Consider the following 20,555-nt stretch of genomic DNA (forward strand, 5'->3'; position numbering starts at 1 on the left):
GGTTTTGTCCGAGATTCGAGTTGAATAGCATTGGAGTTCGAGAACCTTAGTTTTGGAGTAGATTGACTTTTGGGATTCCGTTACCTGCGCTTTTGTAATAGTCTCGTTTGTAATTGAATTGTGGATTAGTAAATTGGATTTTATGTTAGTTTTGATTTAGATTTAATGGTCCGAAAGTACGGGTCGTTACACTACTAAATTTGAGTAAGAAATCAGTTCATATTTAGTTAGTAATACTAATATATATTATGTATATATAGTCTGATACCCGATTTACACGGCAAGTAATACTAAATTTTTGCTTTTTTATTTAAAGAAAAAGCTGAAAAGACCGGCAGTTGGATGCAAAGTTGCATTTTAAGTTAAAAATTGTATGATTGCTGGCCCCCAAGTTAAACACCAATGAATCTCTGTGTAACCAAAAACTTCCACGCCAAGCAACTATAATGTTTATAAAACTACTGTCATCATCACTGCGATCAGTGCTCCGCAATTCTTCACGTTACTCGATACTCCATTCGATTCTGCAGCTTAAAAATAAGAGAAAGCATTGAATGTTTGTTAGCACAATTGGAGTACTAATCTACTTGAAACATATTTATGGCGAATAAAAAATTAGACCTTCTTCAGTATCAGCTTCATGTTGCTGTCCACCAGCTTTCGGTGAGCCGCTTGTACTCAAGGATGGCGGTGGCATTGGTAGTGGCGGTGGAAGCTGTAGTGATGGTGGCAGTGGTACCAGTGGCGGGGGAAGCTGTAGTGACGGTAACAGTGGTGTCAAACGTAGTGGTGGCGGCAAATGTACCGGGGGTAGTCGCGGTAGTGGTCCTAATTCCAGGTTCCTACAATCTTCTCCAAAGTAGCCTGGATATAAAATTTAAATACATGTCACACTTGGATTGTTAAAAGTAAGATTTTTCTTTTAAAAAGAATACACTATTCTATAAAATAAAATTGTATACCATTTTTTATATCTTGACAATACCACAAAGATGAATGAAGCAACTTACATGGTTCAAAACAAGCAAAAGAAGATACACCCAAATAATTGGAAGACCCTTGGTTGCATCGGCAGTTGTGGTTGTTTCCATTCACGACGCAGTCTCCATTACCACACCACACAAGATTACAAGCTGAAAAGTAATTCATCATCATTTCTTGCATTGCAGTTACTTTATTTACCAATTTAATCTGAGCAAAATACAAATTTTGATTATTTACGGCTTGAAGCATTAATGGTTGGGAGGAGAGGAAGTGATGCTGGTGGTGGCGGAGCTCTGCTTCCGCAATGAATATCAACTGTGCCTGCAGTTGTATAAATCGTTCATCTAATATTAGTATTACTTTTGAATCCTTCCAAATTATTGTGGGAAACTTGATTTTGCAGTACTGTGTTACAAACAGTGGTGTCGAACAGAAAACCTAACCCGATCATGTGATTATCAATTTTAATATGATTGTGCATGCATATTTAGAATCTTGTTGTATGTTTAAGGAAATCCACAAAATAAACATGTAAATTGACAAAGTTCTTACTGAGTCTTTGGCTGACTCAATTTAAACTTAATTAGTTATTTGATTTTTATTCGTTTTTCACTTTTGTTTATTTTAACAATAATAAAAAGAAACAAGGGGTCAAATGATAGAGCATAACATGAATGACTTGCTAATTTTGGTTAAACATACAGTACTTCTGTTTACTTTGAGTTAGAAAAAATGCTAGTAGAGATGCTCTTGGAAATGAAAATGATATATGGAGACTGGAGAGGGAGGCTTACAATTAGGGAGAACACAAGAAGGAAAGGCAAAAGAAGCAAGAGGGATCTGTTTCCAACCAGGCTTACAATCACACTCAATCCCAAGCATTGTTGAGTTTGATGCTTTGCATGTTCCTTCTCCACAGTTCACTATACTACATGCTAGACCTGCAAAATTAAACCTCAGCGTTGCAATTTATCCAACTCAAATATACAATCAAGAGCTACATCATATACTTAAACATACGGTACTACCTTTAAGAGGCGCAGGCAGAATCTGAGAATCCGTAGTAGTAATAATATGAATGCAGGATAAACAAATAAGCAGCAGATTCAAAGTGAAAGAAGAGGGAGAAATATTCAAATGAAAACTTCCCATAACTTTAGGCGAATGGGTTCCCATTTTGAAGTTAGGTTTACATACTTGAGGTGGTAGTATACAGCTAGACACGATAATAAACACAATCTCAGTGAACATGCATTTTACATGTTTTCTTACAAATTCACAGTTTACATGAACACACAACCTTTCACACTGGGACAACTATTGTTACTTGGCCAGGGCAAAATGTTTATCGAAGACGAGTAACTTTTTTACGTGAGTAAGGAATTACTATTTTATTAAATCTATACAATTACTTCCCTTCCAAACTGATCCAAATTCTGGAAACCACTTCATATACGGTTAATATCTGTTGCACCCCGTACTTGTAACATCCCGATATTTTTTATAATTATTTTTAGTTAAATTATTTTATAATATTATTGAGTTATAATTAAATTGGTTTATGTAAGTTTAGTTTTATATTTATAATCAAAATATTTTATTAAGAGTGTTAGTTAAAATAAATAGTAAGGCTTTTATTAAAAAAGAGAGAAAGAAGGAAGAAAAGAGGAGAGTTAGGGTTTGTAAAAAAAAAGGAACTTGAGTTATTTTTTTTTATGAAAGAGGATGGTGAAGTGAATGATGGAGAGTGAAAGAGATAAAAAAAAGAGGAGACAACAATTTAAGCCAAGGAGAAAGAGATGATTATCAAAGTTTAATCAAAGATTTTGGATTTGGAGTTTTAAGAAATTAGGGGTCTTGTGATTGGTATTCTAAATTTACATTCTCGGTTACTAAAATCTCGAGGTACGGATATCTTTCTTGTACTCTTTATTTTCGTATTCAAATTCGTTTGTACGGATATTTTTATTATACTATCAATCTTGTTGTACTTAATCGAATTCTTGTGCGTCAGTTCTACTTATCTGAATTCTTGTAAAATTCGTAATTAATACTCTGTTTATTAGATTGTTGTCATTCTAAACTCTTTGGAAAGATAATTTGATTATCTTTGTTTTTCGTTCTTTGAGTTTTCTACAATTATGCTTGTAAGTATCTTGAAATCTGCATTTTCTATAATATGGTGGGTTAAGTTCTACTTGTACGTCTTAACTTCCTAAATTCATTATAAATTGATTATTTACTCAAAAATTATGAGCGATACCATTCTGGAAAACTATTTTCGACATCTGCATTTTTCTTTGACATTCCGCTGCCATATTTCACAATTAAGTTGCCTTAAATTATAAAACACTGAACTGATTATGGGATGATTATGTTCTGCAGTCCGCATTTATTTGTTTTCTGAATTCGTTACTTGTTCGTTTTTGACGTACCTTACCATTATGGAAAGGTCTCTGAATTTTCTATGACTTTCGTGTTTCACACTTTTTCATTTGAATTCGTCTTTATGCATTTATTTGACATTCGAAACTGATCAGATTTGTCCTTATCAGTAATTAGTGATTTTGTGTGATATTTACATTCGTGATATTTGATTAGAGTGTTTTGAGGTTATTTTGATATATTTATATATGATTTTGAAGATTTAAGATATTTGAATGTGTGATATTTGAGTATTTGTTTTGAGTTATCTATGGTATTTGTATGACTTGATATTTGTATGACATGGGAGTTTGTAAGATATCCGTCGCGAGCGGATAATCTCGTGTTTGACACCTCCTATCCGGTGTAATTAAATTGTATGGGCGTGTTGCCGAAGTTGTGGGACACATATAACCATGGCTAGTATGTTTATGATTTGGCCTTTTGGGTAGCATGTGCTTATTGTCGTGCAAGCCCCTGTAAGATATTGGGTAGTATTTTCTTTGTGATGTGCAAGCCCCTGTATATTTTGATGACTACATATTTATGGATTATCGAAAATATAGGACATCCTGTAAGTGTTAGATTCTCTCCCATATTTGTATGTAAGCTATTTTGTGTATTATTTTGTAAGTGTGAGAATATGTATAAGAGTACGTGTACGAGTATGATTACAATTTATAATTTGTGCTTTCGATTATATTATTTATGATCATTATTTATAAATGGTGAGAATTTATTTGGAAGAGTAAGTCATTTTGATTAGAGACTATTTGTATATTCATATTGTGAATTTATGTATCGAGATATTATACCTCCCCTGACTTTTGGCATCACTCGTTGTTTCTTTATTCGGTTTATATTCATATTGGCATCATGTACGATCTTTCTTCATCTTATACGTTGTTTCATATCCGTATATGAGCCTTTAGCTCACTACCGGTCTTTTTTTCCCTTTATTTTCCCCTGCAGGTAAGTTTTCTTAGGCGGGCTACTTATGGGAATACTGCGAATTACAGACTTTGAGGAGTTTGGTCTTTTCTCAGGTTTTTGTTATAGTTTCTTTACGTTGTTGGATAATTTAGTTGTATTTTTCTTCAAGAATTGTAAGTTATCGGATTTTTGAGAAGTTGTAAAATTTTTTTAGATTTTAAATTATGAAGTTTGGATTTTATAATTTTTTTCGATGCATATTAATTAGTTGGGTTGTTAAAATACTTTACACGGGTGGATACTTCTATACTCTTTTTAGGTGATAAAAAACGAGGGTTAAAGTAGGAGTATGGAAGTAACATGAGTATTTACATTTTTGTAATTGATTAAAAGAAATAATCAACAACCCCAGAAACACATTGTTGAACTTTACCCAGAGCTTATTTAAAGTCGAACATTGCAAAAGGATCTTTTGATTTTTAAGCAACTCGTCATTTTATCAACTGTATTCCTCTGATCTTGATAAAAAAAACTATATCCCCCCTGTTTAACCAACCACAGGAAGACTCCATACATGTCAACATATGTAGAAGCTAACTGAAGTTGTTATTATAATTTAAACATGCAGTAAGAATAAAAGAAAAAGTCCTCTGGGGCGTAGGTTGACGTAGCAGATAATGCAAGCCTTACGAAGGCTGATCAGTTTACTTTCTGACCCGCAATTCAATCTTTCATTAAGCAAATATATTCGAAAGCTTATTTTCTAAACTATTTTCCTAAATAATTTTTTTAAAACTCCTCACTGATAATATTTAAAGAAGTGATCTTAATATCGTCAACATAAAATTATGAAAAACTAATGTATACAAGTTAAGAAGTGCTAATAAAGATTCTGAAACTGTGATGTGCCCTATGATAACCCATAATATCACAGGCCCAACAATAAGAGCCCAAGGCCCAATAAGAAGGGCCTAGAGAGCATTCAACAATAACCCTGGAAGACCCATGGACACGTGAAAATATCACCACCGTCCAGGTATCCCGGATCCAGAACATTCCTATGGTCCGAATTCGATAGTATACTGGCTCATCATTGGCGTCCACACGTCGTCCTTAGGATGACATAGCCTTAAACACACCTACGGTTCAGATCAAAAGCTACAAACCCCTAAACCCTAATGGGAAGCCTATAAAAGGCTGAACAAAAGGGGTATAAGGGGTTATCTCATCTCCCATGTACACACATATACACACACCGCAATATATTCGTATAATTCCCGTTTTACTCCTTTCTCCTTCAAAACCCTTTCTCATTCTCACACCGGAGGTGCCGCGGGGACGTCACCCCCCTCCGATTCTATTTTGTAGGTTCCCACCTTACGGCTACATCATACGCCGCCATCGTTTCTGTACAAACAGAGTTTGAATCCGGGTTCAACAAGAAAGGGACCCCGGGGTGATCTAGGATTACCAATGGCGCTAGAAGGAGGGGTCGAACCTCCATCCAGTGGTTTTCATATTTGCCGATGTTACTCCACCCAGGAAACCATAACACTACACTCCAGTAAGGACTTTACTCTTAACCTCTCAGATCTACTTTTTACCCTGAACTTGCTTGCTTTAAGTACCGTTAGTGTGTCTTGTTTAGACACTCTAGTCGTAGTATTATAATAGTTCTGGAGCTCTCAATAGTTGATTACAGCGTGCTTTAGATCTGAAAATATCAGTTTTAGTATTTGAAGTTGCGGGTTATATTACTATAAATTTGCGATATTGTTAAAAAACCATGATGTCAAGAAAGAGCAAGATAGTTTTTTCCGCCTCTTTCCTGCCGCCTCCGCCCCCACCCAGGGACGGGGAAATGGACGATGTGGATGAAGGGTCCCCCATAACCCAGGCTCCCTCTCAAAATCTCCAACCAGGAGATCAAAGACTAACCATTGAGAAAGCTGCTCACAAATATGCTGAAACTTCGGCTAACCCCTGGGGGACATGACTCCGGACCAGATACAAGCTGCAATGAATTTATGGAAGGAAAAGCATAATTCCAAACCTAAAAACCCGCCCAGGGGATCAGGAGGAGCGTTCAGGGGAATCTCGGGGATTAGTCCTGGATCGAATTGCAAAAAACCCGAAGAGACCCCCAGAAGACGCCCGGGATGAAATCAAAAAGGGTTGCCCTCCGAGAAAAGATTCAAAAAGAAGAAGAATCCAAGGCTAAAGAAATCACCGAGAAGAGAATCCGGGATGAAGAAGCAAAATTGTAAAAGAAATCCCACCGAATTCATGTCTCCTCGAATTCGGAGCCCGAAAAAGAGTCCAAACAAGAGAAGATGGCCCGGGCTCTTCGTGATCTCAAGAGAAAGGTAGAGGGCGACATGGAAGTTGGCGCGGCAGAGACCCCCTCTACCAGGAAGTTAGAATCAACTCCCATAGAAGCAGGGCTCAAACATTTCAATTTCGACTCCTTTGACGGGTTAGCTGACCCCGAAGAGCATCTAAATTACTTTGAACAAATCTCCAACATTTACAATTACAGCGACCTCACAAGGTGTCACTTCTTTGTATCAACACTCAAGGGGGCTCAAAAATAGTTCAGCCGAATTCCATCACGGAGTGTAGATTCCTGGAAATATTTTCGTGAAATATTCTTAAAAAGGTTCAAGGCTAACCGAATGAATGAGTTGTAAATGTGGCACTTGGAGACAATCCAGCAGAGAAGTAAGGAGTCACTTCTCGAATTCATCAAAAGATTCCAGGAAGCAGTCAACCAGCTCTCCAACTTAAAAAAAATGGAAGCTATAAATATCTTTCGAAGGAACTTGCATCCGATATCCTGCTAAGGATATGTCAAAGATTTGATTCACAGCGAACCCCAGAGCTTAGCATCTGCCTATGCCTTGTCATCAAAGTTCATAAAAGAAAATGACTTTCTCAAGTCAATGAAGATGAACAGGAGAATCCATGATGACGAGGAGTCCCTAGAGCGTCGCTCGTCCTCCCGAAAAGATAAAAGATACAAGTTAGATAGACAAGCGAATTACATCCAACAATCTCGGGGAATCCCACCCCGAGACAGTTACCTTGAACCCAGAAAGAATGAAAGGAAACCCATGGCTAAGAAAGAGACCAAACCCGAGCCGGAGTGGACACCCCTCAACAGGCCCGGGCTGACATCCTGCACGAAGTTAAAGGTAAGCCATTTTATTATCCACCAAAACCTTTACTTGCGCCTCCTGAGAACAAGGCCCGGGATAAATATTGTGGATATCACGAAGATCATGGACATACAATAGAAAAATATTTCTCTCTCAAGATGTTCATCGAAGATCAAATCAAGAAATGGAACATGAATCAGTATCTTCATAGGAGGTTGAATGACAAGGACAGGGCCCGGGGAGGCAGCAAAAATATGGTAAATGTAGTCTTCGGAAGCTCAGCTTCTCCACCCAGGAGCCCGAATCCGGATCATGATGTGATGATGATCCTGAAAGAGATATGTCCTAAGTCCAATCATGTATGAGAATTTAGGAATAACTTTTATGTAATCTGTTTTGATTTCATTGATATTAATAAAAGACTTGTTTTGTTTTTATTGTGGGCTCTATCTATTTAAATGTTTAAATAAGATATACCACAGTTTAGAGTAAAGCTTTTTATGGATTGTGATGAGATCATAATAATAAGACCTAAAAGATGATAACTCTAAACTTAAATAGTTCCTGGTCGTAGGATTAGTAACTGGTAATTAATAATCCGCAAAGATCGGTACATACTATGCTTGCTTCATTATGAAGGATGTCTGTTCTCATAGACATTTGTGTGGTGACACTATAGCTAGTATGTAGGTGCTTATTATAGAATAAGTTCACTGAACATGTCTCACACAGCTGAACAACTGATGGAGTTCACTCACATATCAGCAGTTGTTCATATAGTGATAGTTGTAAAAGTATGCTTAGACATGAGGTCATCATAGTCATCTTGTGTACACTGAACTATTCTTTGGTTTAGTTCTTAGTCTCAAGGGAAAATTATAAGGGCTCTACTGGGTATAGAAATTTGTACACGAAGATAATGTATGATCAATAAAGGATCTACCCCTTCCAGTGTAGGAAGAGAATGTTTAATGCTGATCCACTTATGTTAGTTCAGGAATCTCTGGCCAGAGTGAATGAAATTAGAAAGGAGTTTCTAATTTACATTAAATAGAACTAAGCATAGTGAATGGGAAAGCAAGTGATTAAATAAGATAGACTTGACACAAGTTCCATACCTTATATTTAATCGTGACATTGCAGGGTAGAAGGAATTAATTGTACGGTAACTACACACTGAATAGGTTCTTGGTATTCTAAGCAGTGAATTCGTATTATCCGGATAGTCGCGATATGCTGAGAAGTATCCCTCACGATGTAGAATAAATATGATTAATTAATTAATCATATTTAATGAATTAGAGAGTTTATATAAATAATGATAAAATAGTTTTATTATTATTTATTTCTACTACCGGCTTAATATTGAACCTACAGGGTCACACCATAAAAGAGAATGATTTAATGGTGGAGGAATTAATTAATAATGGCTGATAATTATTTATTTATGAAATAAATAATTAATTGGCAAATTTAATAATTGATTAAATGAGATTTAATTGATTATAAATTAATTAAGAAAAGGTTCTTAATATTATTAATTAAGAATTTAATTTTTGGAAATTAAATCAAGTAAGAGAATTATTTATAAAGAGTTTAGAAAAAGGATTAATAATTAAAAGGTGTTTTAATTATTAGTGAGAATAATAAAGGGTTAATAATAATATTTTATGGGAAAATTTTCAGCTGAAAATTTTGCCTATAAATATACTGTTATAAACCCTATTTTTGCCTCAACCAAAAAGATTTACAAAACCCTAATTCTCTCCATCTCCTCCTCCTTCATTACATCGTTTTCTTGGTGGATACCGGTAGAGTGCTTCACACTTGAGGAGCAGCTGCTAAGGATCTCCGTTCATCGTTTTTGGATCGCCATTAAAGACCTCCATCTTTCCATTAACGTAAAGCTTCTTAAGGTAAACATACTGAACTACGAATTAAATATTATTTTTCTCATGGATCCTGCGGAGGGTTTCGGTTTTTTTTTAAGATTTAAATTTACGTTTTTGCTGCATTTATGTGCTTAAAACCCTTCAATGGTATCAGAGCTACTTGCGGAAAGTTTTTAATTCGTTTATGTGTTTAACTGTTTTCGATATATGAGCATGTATGTGATTCGCCATGATTTGATGTTGATATAATATGCTTATATATGTATGGTTTTGAATATATGATATTCATGTGAGTTGTATAATCAAAATATGATTATGTAATCTGTATATATGCTGATATATACATGATTTATGTTTGTTCTAATTATGAGAATTATATTAGATACAGATTCTGAATTGGTTGCTGCAGATTTGCTGAAATCTGGGTCTGGTGTCCGATTTACGCAAACGAATACCCTATTCCATAGGTAAACGAGCGTCTGAACAAAACTGATAGTATAAGCTATCAACGACTCGTCTATAAGGTGTTTGACGTCGTTTACTGCCCGTAAACAGTGATTCTTGTTTTTCTAATTTGATTCTGATTTTTCTGATTTTTGTCATATTTTCTTTTTATGATTAGATCATGGATAATATGATATGTTAAGATCAGATTATGTGTTTTAACATGCTTTTATGTGTTGTATGAGCATGGTGGATGGTTATGGCCTTTCGACCTTAGTGTAATGGTTTTGGTTTTGGTTTTAAATACGACTTGCATGTCGTCAATCTTTGTAATCATAAATCTCGAATGTAACTCGAGTTATTCTTGTAAGTTCATTAGATTAGTTTTACATTCAATCATGTAATGTAATTGAAGACTCAAGAAGGCTATCCAATGGAGGTGATACAAAGAAGAAGACGAGGCATACAAGAAGTCTAAACAAAGAAGAAGACTTATGTAATAAGTAGTTGTATTTATTTTCATCACCATATTAGATTGACCTTGATCTTTATCATGAGCTTGATAAAGATCACATAGGATGGGGCCATAACCAAACATATTTACTTTATTGCACTTTATATTTACTTGTTTATTTAATTTTATATATGAGATATATGCTTATGTTTACCATGCGATGATAGATTTAGGTGAACTTAAATCAATATAAGGCGTGCTCTAGAAAATCTAGAATAGGAATCGTTTCTTGCCTTAACAATAAATATTGTCGTATTCATAATATATGAGATATATGAGATATATGCTTATGTTTACCATGCGATGATAGATTTAGGTGAACTTAAATCAATATAAGGCGTGCTCTAGAAAATCTAGAATAGGAATCGTTTCTTGCCTTAATAATAAATATTATGAATACGATCATGAGATTCTTGTGTTTATGAAACACGTAATTGAATATGAATTTTCAATATTGAGAGAAAGGATGATTCTGTCAACAACAGATTTCTATCTGTAAGAAAGGGTTATTAAGTGACGTCTCTTGACAATGCTCCACCCGATCTGGGAATCATCTGATTATCGATTATTGATTTGAAATATTTAATTTAAAAGGAAGTGTTATTCCCAGTGGACTAACAATGAGATTTACAAAAGGGGGGTTAAATGTAAATCTCAAAACTTTTTCAAGTTTTGAGCAGTTTGTAAGGCTAAGTGTTTGAGTGATCAAATGTGTGTGAATTGCTTGGAGCTGATGCAGACAGATATATATTCAAACACAGATGTAATGAACACAAAGAACTTAAAAACTTTTCTGGTGGATTTGTTGTTCCACCAGAGATGTGTTATTTCAGAAAATCTGTGATTCAAAATTAAATCACAGCTGCTTCCTAGTACAAACTAGATGATTTTCTCTCTTGATATTTCTAAACAGCTCAGGGAAAATTCACATCTAATTACTAGCTACTACTTGGTTTATATATCACCAAGTTTACAAGTGAAGACAAAGATAAAGTACAATAAGACAATAGTTCTCCACTTATTTCTATTCCATTTTTATCCAGTGTAATATGGAATTATCTGTTGACTTTCCATTTTGAACCAGACTAAAAACGGCTGCTTTTTCTGCTGTTCCTGAAATAGGCTACCACATCTCTGTCAATCCATGTGCCTCTGTCAGCTTTGTTAACTGTCACTATCAACTGCTATGAGACTGAGCATCCGTTGAAGCTTTTATCCGTTGATGGCTTTATCCGTTGATGCTCTAGCAGTTGAAGCTTTATCCGTTGAAGCACTTATCCGTTGATGGATATTTATCCGTTGAAGCATTAGAGACATCCGTTGAAGCTTTGTTTCTTATCCGTTGAAGGTCTTCAATATCCATTGACACTTCTTCACTTATACAAAATTACAAGGCATGAAATATTTACAATTAGCCCTCCTATTTGTACATCCATTAGTAGTCAACATGACTGATTATTTCCTAACAACATCTAAGTATTACAGCTTGAAACCAGAGAGTGAAATGTGCTACAATACCAAACTTATTGCTAAGTAAGGCCACTCCTTCAACGGATAGCCAAGATGGTCTTATCCGTTGAGGCTACAAACACTAGATTTCTACTTAAGTGTTTTGCTTAACTTATCATCAAACTAATACACATATTCCTAACAGTCTCCCCCTATTTATGTCTACTAGAACTGTAGGCATAAATTTGGGTTTAGCTTGATGATAACAAAACACTTAACAAATATATAAACTGTAACAAAGCAGAAATTCAAAAGTGCTACAAAAGTGTTTATGCTGAGATGAAATTGAAGAAATACATTGTTTCCAAGGGTGCTCCTTTAGCCTGAGCAAATTACTTTCTTTTCCTTTGATCCCTGGTTTTCTTTCCTAGCCTCCTGTCATTCTCCTCTATTTGAAGTTGAAGTTGTCTGTAGAATTCAGCTTCATCTTCTTCATTGATATCTAACTTAGACTGCATATCCTTGAGAGTTTCATTACTGGAAATCTTTAGCTGATCTTCAATTCTGAAAAATCTTCTGACTCCTTTGTTGTCTCTGAACTCCATCAACCAATGAGGTGATTTTTGAATTATAATACCTCTCTCTTGAATGAGTAAAGTTCTAGGCAAGGCATTGGGCTCCCTCCAAGTTTTCCTTATGTTGGCAATCTTGTTGAGAATCTCAGTCCTGGCAGTCCTGGTAAAGCCAGAATCCTTTTGTATGGCTGAGTAGACTCTAATCAGGGTAGAGTGGCCTTCATTCAGAATTCTGTGAAGAGGCCATGTTCTTTCCCCAGCTCCTTTATATTTGAACACTAGTCTTTCTGGTAGCTGTCTGTAGGCAGCTATTCCCCTTACATCCTCCAGCTCATCCAGATGGAGTTCAATGCCTGAAAATTCTTTTATGTCACAGATGTGAACATAATCATCTTTAGAGGTTTGAGGTTTTGGCTTAGGCTTCTGTGTGAATTTGATTGAGGCTTTAGAGGGTGTTGATTTAGTTCTTCTTTTCTGCTTCTTTGGTGGTGTAAAAGAGGTTCGGAAGGTGGACAATTTGATGGTGTCCCAATCAATTGGTTCCTCTTTGGGAATGATTGTTTCACCATGAATTTTTATGAAGGGGTCAGGTACAATGGGTTCAGGAATAGAGGGTAGTGGTTTGGATATTGATTGGTTTTCTTCAGTCTCATCTACCATTTTTCTCTTTGCATTGACCTTCTTTCTATTCCCTTTCTGCCATTCTTCCTTACTTCTTTCCTCCATCTCAGTACCAACCATGTCCCCCATAGCTCTATCTTCACCTTTGTCTTCAGTTTCTTTCTGTTCTTCAGCCTGACTTAACTTTAGCTGTTTTTCAAGCTTTGCTTGTGCTCTTTTGTTAGCCTTTAGCTGTTTGGCTTCTTCCTTCAACCTCTTGGTTTCTTCCCTCTTGGCTATTGAGAATTTGGGATGTCCTTGCATCACATAGATGCTCTTTCCCTCTCTAAAGATAACAGCCTTGTTCCTTCTTACAGCCTCATCCATGTTCTCTCTGAGCTTTATGATACTTCTACCCAAAAGCTTGTCTTCATCAGGCTTTGGAAGAGGAAAATCCACTCCTTTTATTTGAGCAAGGCTTAGAGGGTTCTTTGTAGAGTCCTTGTTGAAGCTGTTGTTGGGCTTGAGAACCATAGGTTGCAGATCTTTGAAAGAAGTTTCTCCATCCTTATGCCTCCCTACTGGCTTGAGTTCCATAATAATTGATTCCACTTTTGTGCTATGCTTCACAGATTGTGATTGAGAAGTTGTAGAACCAAATATTAGTTGCATCTTTTCATCAATCTTCTTCCTTTGCTCTTTGACTTGCAATTCAGCTGCTGCTATCTGGATTAGATCAATTCCATCTAGCTTTCCTTTGACTTGAATTGGTGGAGAAGTTGTGATGACAGGAACTAGCACTTGAGAAATCTGAACTGTTGTTGTTGTAGATGGCTCTCCTTCCCCTTCCCTTTTATTCTCCCCCTTTTTGTTATCATCAAGGGTAGGGGTCAAGCCTTGTGCTTTTGCCAGCTGCATCAGTAGATTTGTTTGAGTTTGTTGATTCTGAAGAATGGTGACCATAGAGTCTTCAATGATTTGAACCCTATCTTCCAATCTGGCCAGCCTCTTGTCAGCATCAGATGCTTTCCTCAGTCTCCCCAACAAATCTTGCGTAGTACCATAGGGTATAAATGAATCCAATTTCTCAGCATTGTAGGATTTCAGATCAGCAATGTCCTGCTTGAGCTCATCCACACTTAGATTTTGCTGGTAATGCTGCAACTGCAAGAGATGCTGAGATTCCAGATGAGCTTGAAGAATTGCCTTGGTACCAGCATCTTGAGTCTCCTGAAAGGCCTTCTGAATTGTCATGACTTGTCTGACCAAAGTGACACCAAATTCTCCTGGTGTTGGTGATTTGGCCAGTGCCCATTCAGGAAGAGCAGGAGCAGAACTTGGGCCTTCTACTCCCCCTAAGTTCATGCTCTCATTCAAAGAATTAGAGTCATCAACATTAGAATTTACTCCAAATTCTTCAGATGGCTCACCAGCTTAAAAAGGCAGCCTGTTGACAGCAGCTTTGTCTCTGAGAAGAGATTCTGAAGTGTGTACAATGTGTAGTGTCTGTTCTGCCTCCACATTGCCCTGAGCAGCCAAAAATTGAAAGGCTGAAATAGGGTGAGTAAAAGTGTCAGCATCCAAGGAAATGTTATCAATGACAGCTTTGTAATGTTGCTGAAATTATCTTTCCTTATCTGCATCATCCACTTTCATTAACTCACTAGCAATGGCTTGTTCCACCCTTATAGCTTCTGTACCTGCCTTTCTCTCAATTTCTCTCTGTTCTTGCATCAGGGGCTCCCCCTGGCTCACACACACCCTCACACCCTCACCCTCACCTTCTAAGGTGGCACTCCTCTCACTCACTTTTTCCATGCTGGAAGAAATAGCATGCATATGGTGACTCTCAACCTCTCCTTTTGCCTGGGAGCAACCCAGCCTCTCACTCAAAAAATCACTCCCTTCCCTCAAACCTAAAAGTGATTGTACAGTTGCCATGTCCTCTACAGTTGGAATTATTTCTGTTAAGTGTGTAGAGACCATCAACGAATAGGGAATATCCGTTGAAGTGGAAACTGATGGTATCAACGGATAACTGCTGTTAAGCTTATCCGTTGAAGAACAACCACTTGTCAACGGATGAGAGATATCCGTTGAAGAAGGAAAAGATGTAGATATAGAAAGTGACATAATTGTTGAATATGTGTGGATTGATTTTAAGTGTGGTGACACAGATTCTGCAACTACATCTGAAAGAATTGGCTGATGATCCAACAAATCATCTAAAAGATGATGATCACCAGGTTTTGAGTGGGGCTCCTCCCTGAGTTTTAATGAGGGAGAATCAGGAATTGATGTGAATATCATATCCACATCCAGAGAGGGTGTTGGAGAGTTTGATGAATGATGTGTTTCTATATTGAGAGAATGGGGCTGTGATTCCACATTTGCTGGAATCACATCAAGCTGAATTTGAGAAGGCACAGATACTGGTGGATGTATCTGTGCTGTGTGTGTCCCTTGTGTGGAAACTAGGGTTTTGGCCTTCTTCTTCCTTGAAAAGGCTTGAATTGGTGAATGTGTAGCTTCAGTGTCCCTCCTTCTTTTGTTCTGTGTCCCTGGTTGGGGACTATTTTCAATAGTTACATCCTTTTGGGAGGATGCAACTAGGGATGTGCTGGACTCCTTTTGAACCACCACAGTGTTTTGAGAGACTATGGCTTGGTTGGTTTGGGTACCACTCACCTCTCCCACCTTATCCTGGGGGGCTTTTTGATGTTCACCCCTCCCCTCACCACTCACACCCTGTTCACTCCCTTCAGGGTTTATGGTAGTTGTTACAACTGTTGTCTTTTGAGAAACAACAGAGGTAGGTTTCTTTGACTTGACTTTGGAAACTTTAGATTTGGTGGCTTTGGTAGGAGCCTGTTTGGACAATGACACATGTTCCATAGCCACACTAGAAGGCAAAGAAACATTGGGGTTGGAAGTAGTAGGAGTTATAGAAACATTTACCTCACTTACCTGTGGTGCATTCATGATTGGCAAGTATACCAATGGCACCTGGCTGTTGAGGTTCATTCTCAAAAGGTCTGCAAGGACCCTTTTCTCTTGTGCCCAGCATTTGAGTTTATTATTCTCATTGGATATAACCAAACCTTCAGCAACATGGTTAGCCAATAACATAAAGAATCTAGCAAAGTAGATGTTATGTGGTCTATTAGCTTTGTTGCCTAATCTGGAACCTAATTCTAGCATAACACAGTTGCTAAAATTAAAGTACCTATCAGAAACTAGCATATAGAGCATATTAACAAGAGATGAAGTGATAGAATCAAAATTGCTAATCTTCCCAGAGAAAACCTTAATAAAGGCATCTCCAAGAAAACTCCATTCTTTCCTAAGGCCTTTCCTTCTAATACTACCTAAACTAGCAGAATCAAAAGCATAGCCTATGGAATCTAGCATTGCAGAGACATCTTTATCAGTATGTGGTGTCATGGCATTATTCTCAGGCAACTTAAAGCAAGATTGTATATCATCACAATTAATGCAATAGTCCTTACCTTTGAGAGAGAAGGCAATAGTCATATCTGTGGAGTTGAACTCTGCAGTTGTCCAAATTTCCTCAATCACTTCACAGTAGATGGTTGGGGCTTCCAGCATTGCATAGCTCAGTTTGCAGTTCTTGATGAAGTCCATCATCTTGTGATAATCAGAATGGGCTTCATTCTTTTCAACCAAGACTATGAAATTATTCTTTTCATAAACAAATCCTGTTTGAGACATAATTTTGACTACTGGTGCCATTGTTGTGAGTAGAGGTTGCAGAGAAAAACTTGAGAATTGAGAGAGAAAGAGAATGATAATTACAAGAAAGCGTAAAGTGAAAATAAGAATTCAATTGGGCTTTTATACTTTCTTGAATTAAAACATAAATAAAATAATTAAATGATACTGTTAATTAAGTGACAACCGTTCAGGAATAAATAAAACTGTAGAAATTCTGAAAACTACCGTAAATACAAATACATACAACACTGTATATCTGTATCAACGGTTGAGTAAAAGAATCAACGGCTGTGACTCACTGACGTGACACATCAACGGATAAGGTAAATAGTTATCCGTTGATGAACAACACCATTTTATCCGTTGAAGGATAAAATTACCAGAAATGTATTTGTCTTTCAACGGATGATGAATATCCGTTGATAGAACAATTTTGGCTTTCAACGGATAGGGAATATCCGTTGACAGGATAAGTCTTGATTAAAGCCAACTTTGTTCTTGTAGCAAATTCATTTCAGGCTACAAGACAGATTACATAGATGACATAGATTATGAATAGTTAAGCATACCTAACTCACTTACTAATCTTGTGAATGTTGATTCATCAAGTGGCTTGGTAAATATGTCTGCAATCTGCTTTTCACTTGGAACAAAATGAAGCTCCACTGTACCTTTCATCACATGTTCCCTAATGAAGTGGTACTTGATATCAATGTGCTTGGTTCTTGAGTGCTGCACTGGATTTTCAGTAATGGCAATGGCACTTGTGTTGTCACAAAATATTGGAATTTTGTCAACAGTTATACCATAGTCAAATAACTGGTTCCTCATCCATAGTATTTGTGCACAGCAACTACCAGTTGCAATGTACTCAGCTTCAGCTGTTGATGTGGAAACAGAATTCTGCTTCTTGCTGAACCATGATACAAGCTTGTTCCCTAGAAATTGACAGGTGCCTGTTGTGCTTTTCCTGTCTATTTTGCAACCTGCATAATCTGCATCTGAGTAGCCAATTAGATCAAAACCAGACTCTCTAGGGTACCAAATTCCTAGATTTGGAGTCCCCTTGAGATATCTGAAAATTCTTTTAATAGCCACTAAGTGAGATTCTTTAGGGTCAGCTTGAAATCTAGCACAGAGACATGTAGAAAACATAATATCAGGTCTACTGGCAGTCAAATATAAAAGTGAGCCAACCATGCCTCTATAACTGGTAATATCCACAGACTTTTCAGCCTTGTTTAATTCAAGCTTGGTGGCAGTGGCCATGGGAGTTTTTGCAGGTGAAAAATCCATTAAGTCAAACTTCTTTAAAAGATCATAAATATATTTAGTTTGACTAATGAAAATTCCACCATTAACTTGTTTAACTTGTAAACCAAGAAAGTAAGTTAGCTCTCCCATCATGCTCATTTCATATTTACTTTGCATTAATTTAGCAAACTTTTTACAAAGTTTATCATCTGTAGATCCAAATATAATATCATCTACATAAATTTGTACAAGTATCTTAGAGCCATTAACATTTCTAAAGAAGAGAGTTTTGTCAACAGTACCTCTTGTGAAGTGATTATCTAGAAGGAACTTTGATAAAGTCTCATACCAGGCTCTAGGTGCTTGCTTTAGTCCATAGAGTGCTTTCAACAAATAATACACATAGTCTGGAAAATTTGGATCTTCAAAACCTGGAGGTTGGCTTACATAAACTTCTTCCTCCAATTCCTCATTTAGAAATGCACTCTTGACATCCATCTGATAGACTTTGAAATTGGAATTAGCTGCATAGGCTAGAAAGATTCTGATGGCTTCAAGTCTGGCAACTGGAGCAAATGTTTCATCAAAATCTATTCCCTCTTGTTGAGAATAGCCTTTGGCAACCAATCTGGCTTTATTCCTTATGACAATGCCATTTTCATCCATCTTGTTTCTGAATACCCATTTTGTGTCAATAGAACTCTTGTTCTTTGGCTTGGGTACCAGCTTCCATACTTTGTTCCTCTCAAATTGGTTTAGCTCCTCTTGCATTGCTAAAATCCAATCTGGATCCAAAAGAGCTTCTTCCACTCGCTTAGGTTCCTCCTGTAATAGAAAGCTACTATACAGACATTCATCTTGAGTAGCCCTTCTAGTTTGTACTTTTGATGTAGCATCACCAATGATCAGTTCAAAAGGATGATTCTTGGTCCATTTCCTTTGAGGTGGTAGATTAGCCCTTGATGAGGTTGCCTCAGTATTGTCATGATGTGAGATAGACTGTTGATTTGTTGAAACTCCCCCTGAGTTGCTGATCCTTTGAAAGGAATTGGGAGTTCTATCAACTGATGAGGTGAATTGATTATCCGTTGACAGACTGTGATCAACGGATGCTTCGTTATGAACTTCAACGGATGATGTACTTTGTCTTTCAACGGATGCTGCATTGCTTCTTTCAACGGAAGCTGAATTATGACTTTCAACGGATGCAGCATTCTGTGCATTATCCAAAGGCAGACTTTGGTTTCTTCTTGAGATGCCTTCTTCATCATTCTCATCTTCACTATCATTATAATATATCTCAATATTGTCAAATTTGAGTCCTTCATGATGTCCCTCATCTGTTAGTCCATCAATCTTTTTATCATCAAACACAACATGTACAGATTCCATGACAATGTTGGTTCTTAGATTGTAGACCCTATATGATTTTCCAGCAGAATAACCAACAAATATTCCTTCATCAGCCTTTGCATCAAACTTTCCTTTGTGATCAGATTGATTCCTTAAGATGTAGCATTTGCAACCAAAGACATGTAGAAAGTTTAAAGTTGGTTTTCTTCTCTTGAATAATTGATAGGGAGTCATGCATTTTGCTTGATTGATTAGAGAAATATTCTGAGTGTAACATGCACAGTTAACAGCCTCAGCCCAAAAATAAGTTGGGAGTTTTGAATCCTCAAGCATTGTCCTTGCAGCTTCAATTAGTGATCTGTTCTTCCTTTCCACCACACCATTTTATTGTGGAGTTCTTGGAGCTGAGAACTCATGCATGATCCCATTTTCTTCACAGAACATCTTCATGGTTGAATTCTTGAACTCAGTTCCATTGTCACTCCTAATGTTCCTTACTTTGAAATCAGGATGATTGTTGACTTGCTTGATATGATTGATGATGATTTCACTAGCTTCATCCTTTGATCCAAGAAAATAAACCTGTTAGGTCCCAATTTGTTTGTAGAAGGGGGGGTTGAATGCAAACAATACCGTTTAGTCGAATAAAATGCGGAATAAAATTGTGAAACAAAATTCAAGTTAAATAAAACTTTTATTAAACTTGAAAGGTGTTACAACTACGGTATCGGTTACAAGGGATTAATCTCAAATCAATTATTACAAATCTAGAATAAATTCGACATGAACTTTTTCTATTTTTGTAATTAAAAGATCAAATGCTAAAAGCGATTTGAGATTAAGTTCTAGGGATTTTAATCCGCTAGATTGATACACAAGAACAAGAGAGTGATTTCTAGTTGATTGGATTTAACTTTACAAGCTAGAAATTGTAATCTTGAATTAGCAGATAAGATGAAATATTTGGCTGCTTGTTCTCTTTTTGTTCTTGGCTTCTGTTTGATTGCTCTCTGTATGTGTAAGTTAATTGGATGCTTCTGCTTCTATTTAATCAACACAGCCGAGATCAAAATGAACTGGTATGACAATCATTTGTCCAATAATACTTTCGGTGTGACAATCTTTTAGAGCTAGCAAGACAATTAAAATGAACTAGCAAGACTTTCGGTATGACTATTGATTGTCATACCGATTGTCATATTAGTTCAAATGAAATTGTCTTACTGAATTAATAAGTGAT

At 36.6% G+C, this 20,555-nt stretch overlaps 1 protein-coding gene across 2 annotated transcripts; it reads right to left on the reverse strand.

Annotated features, from left to right (window-relative positions):
* Nucleotides 1–216: 216 nt before the first annotated feature.
* On the reverse strand, nt 217–2,175 carry LOC141716762 (uncharacterized). Of its 2 annotated transcripts, none has more exons than XM_074518947.1 (6): nt 2,013–2,175; nt 1,779–1,925; nt 1,222–1,305; nt 1,011–1,133; nt 622–864; nt 217–524 (listed from the first exon to the last, which is right to left on the reverse strand). In XM_074518947.1, exons 1-6 carry the CDS (start codon nt 2,158–2,160, stop codon nt 451–453), a joined length of 819 nt encoding a protein of 272 aa, XP_074375048.1. In that variant the 5' UTR covers nt 2,161–2,175; the 3' UTR covers nt 217–450. The 2 variants fall into 2 exon arrangements, with proteins under 2 accessions (XP_074375048.1, XP_074375047.1); XM_074518946.1 differs by having other exon boundaries at nt 217–530.
* Nucleotides 2,176–20,555: the final 18,380 nt, after the last annotated feature.

The sequence above is a fragment of the Apium graveolens genome, chromosome 4 (assembly GCF_009905375.1).
Source record: "Apium graveolens cultivar Ventura chromosome 4, ASM990537v1, whole genome shotgun sequence".
NCBI classification, from domain to species: domain Eukaryota; kingdom Viridiplantae; phylum Streptophyta; class Magnoliopsida; order Apiales; family Apiaceae; genus Apium; species Apium graveolens.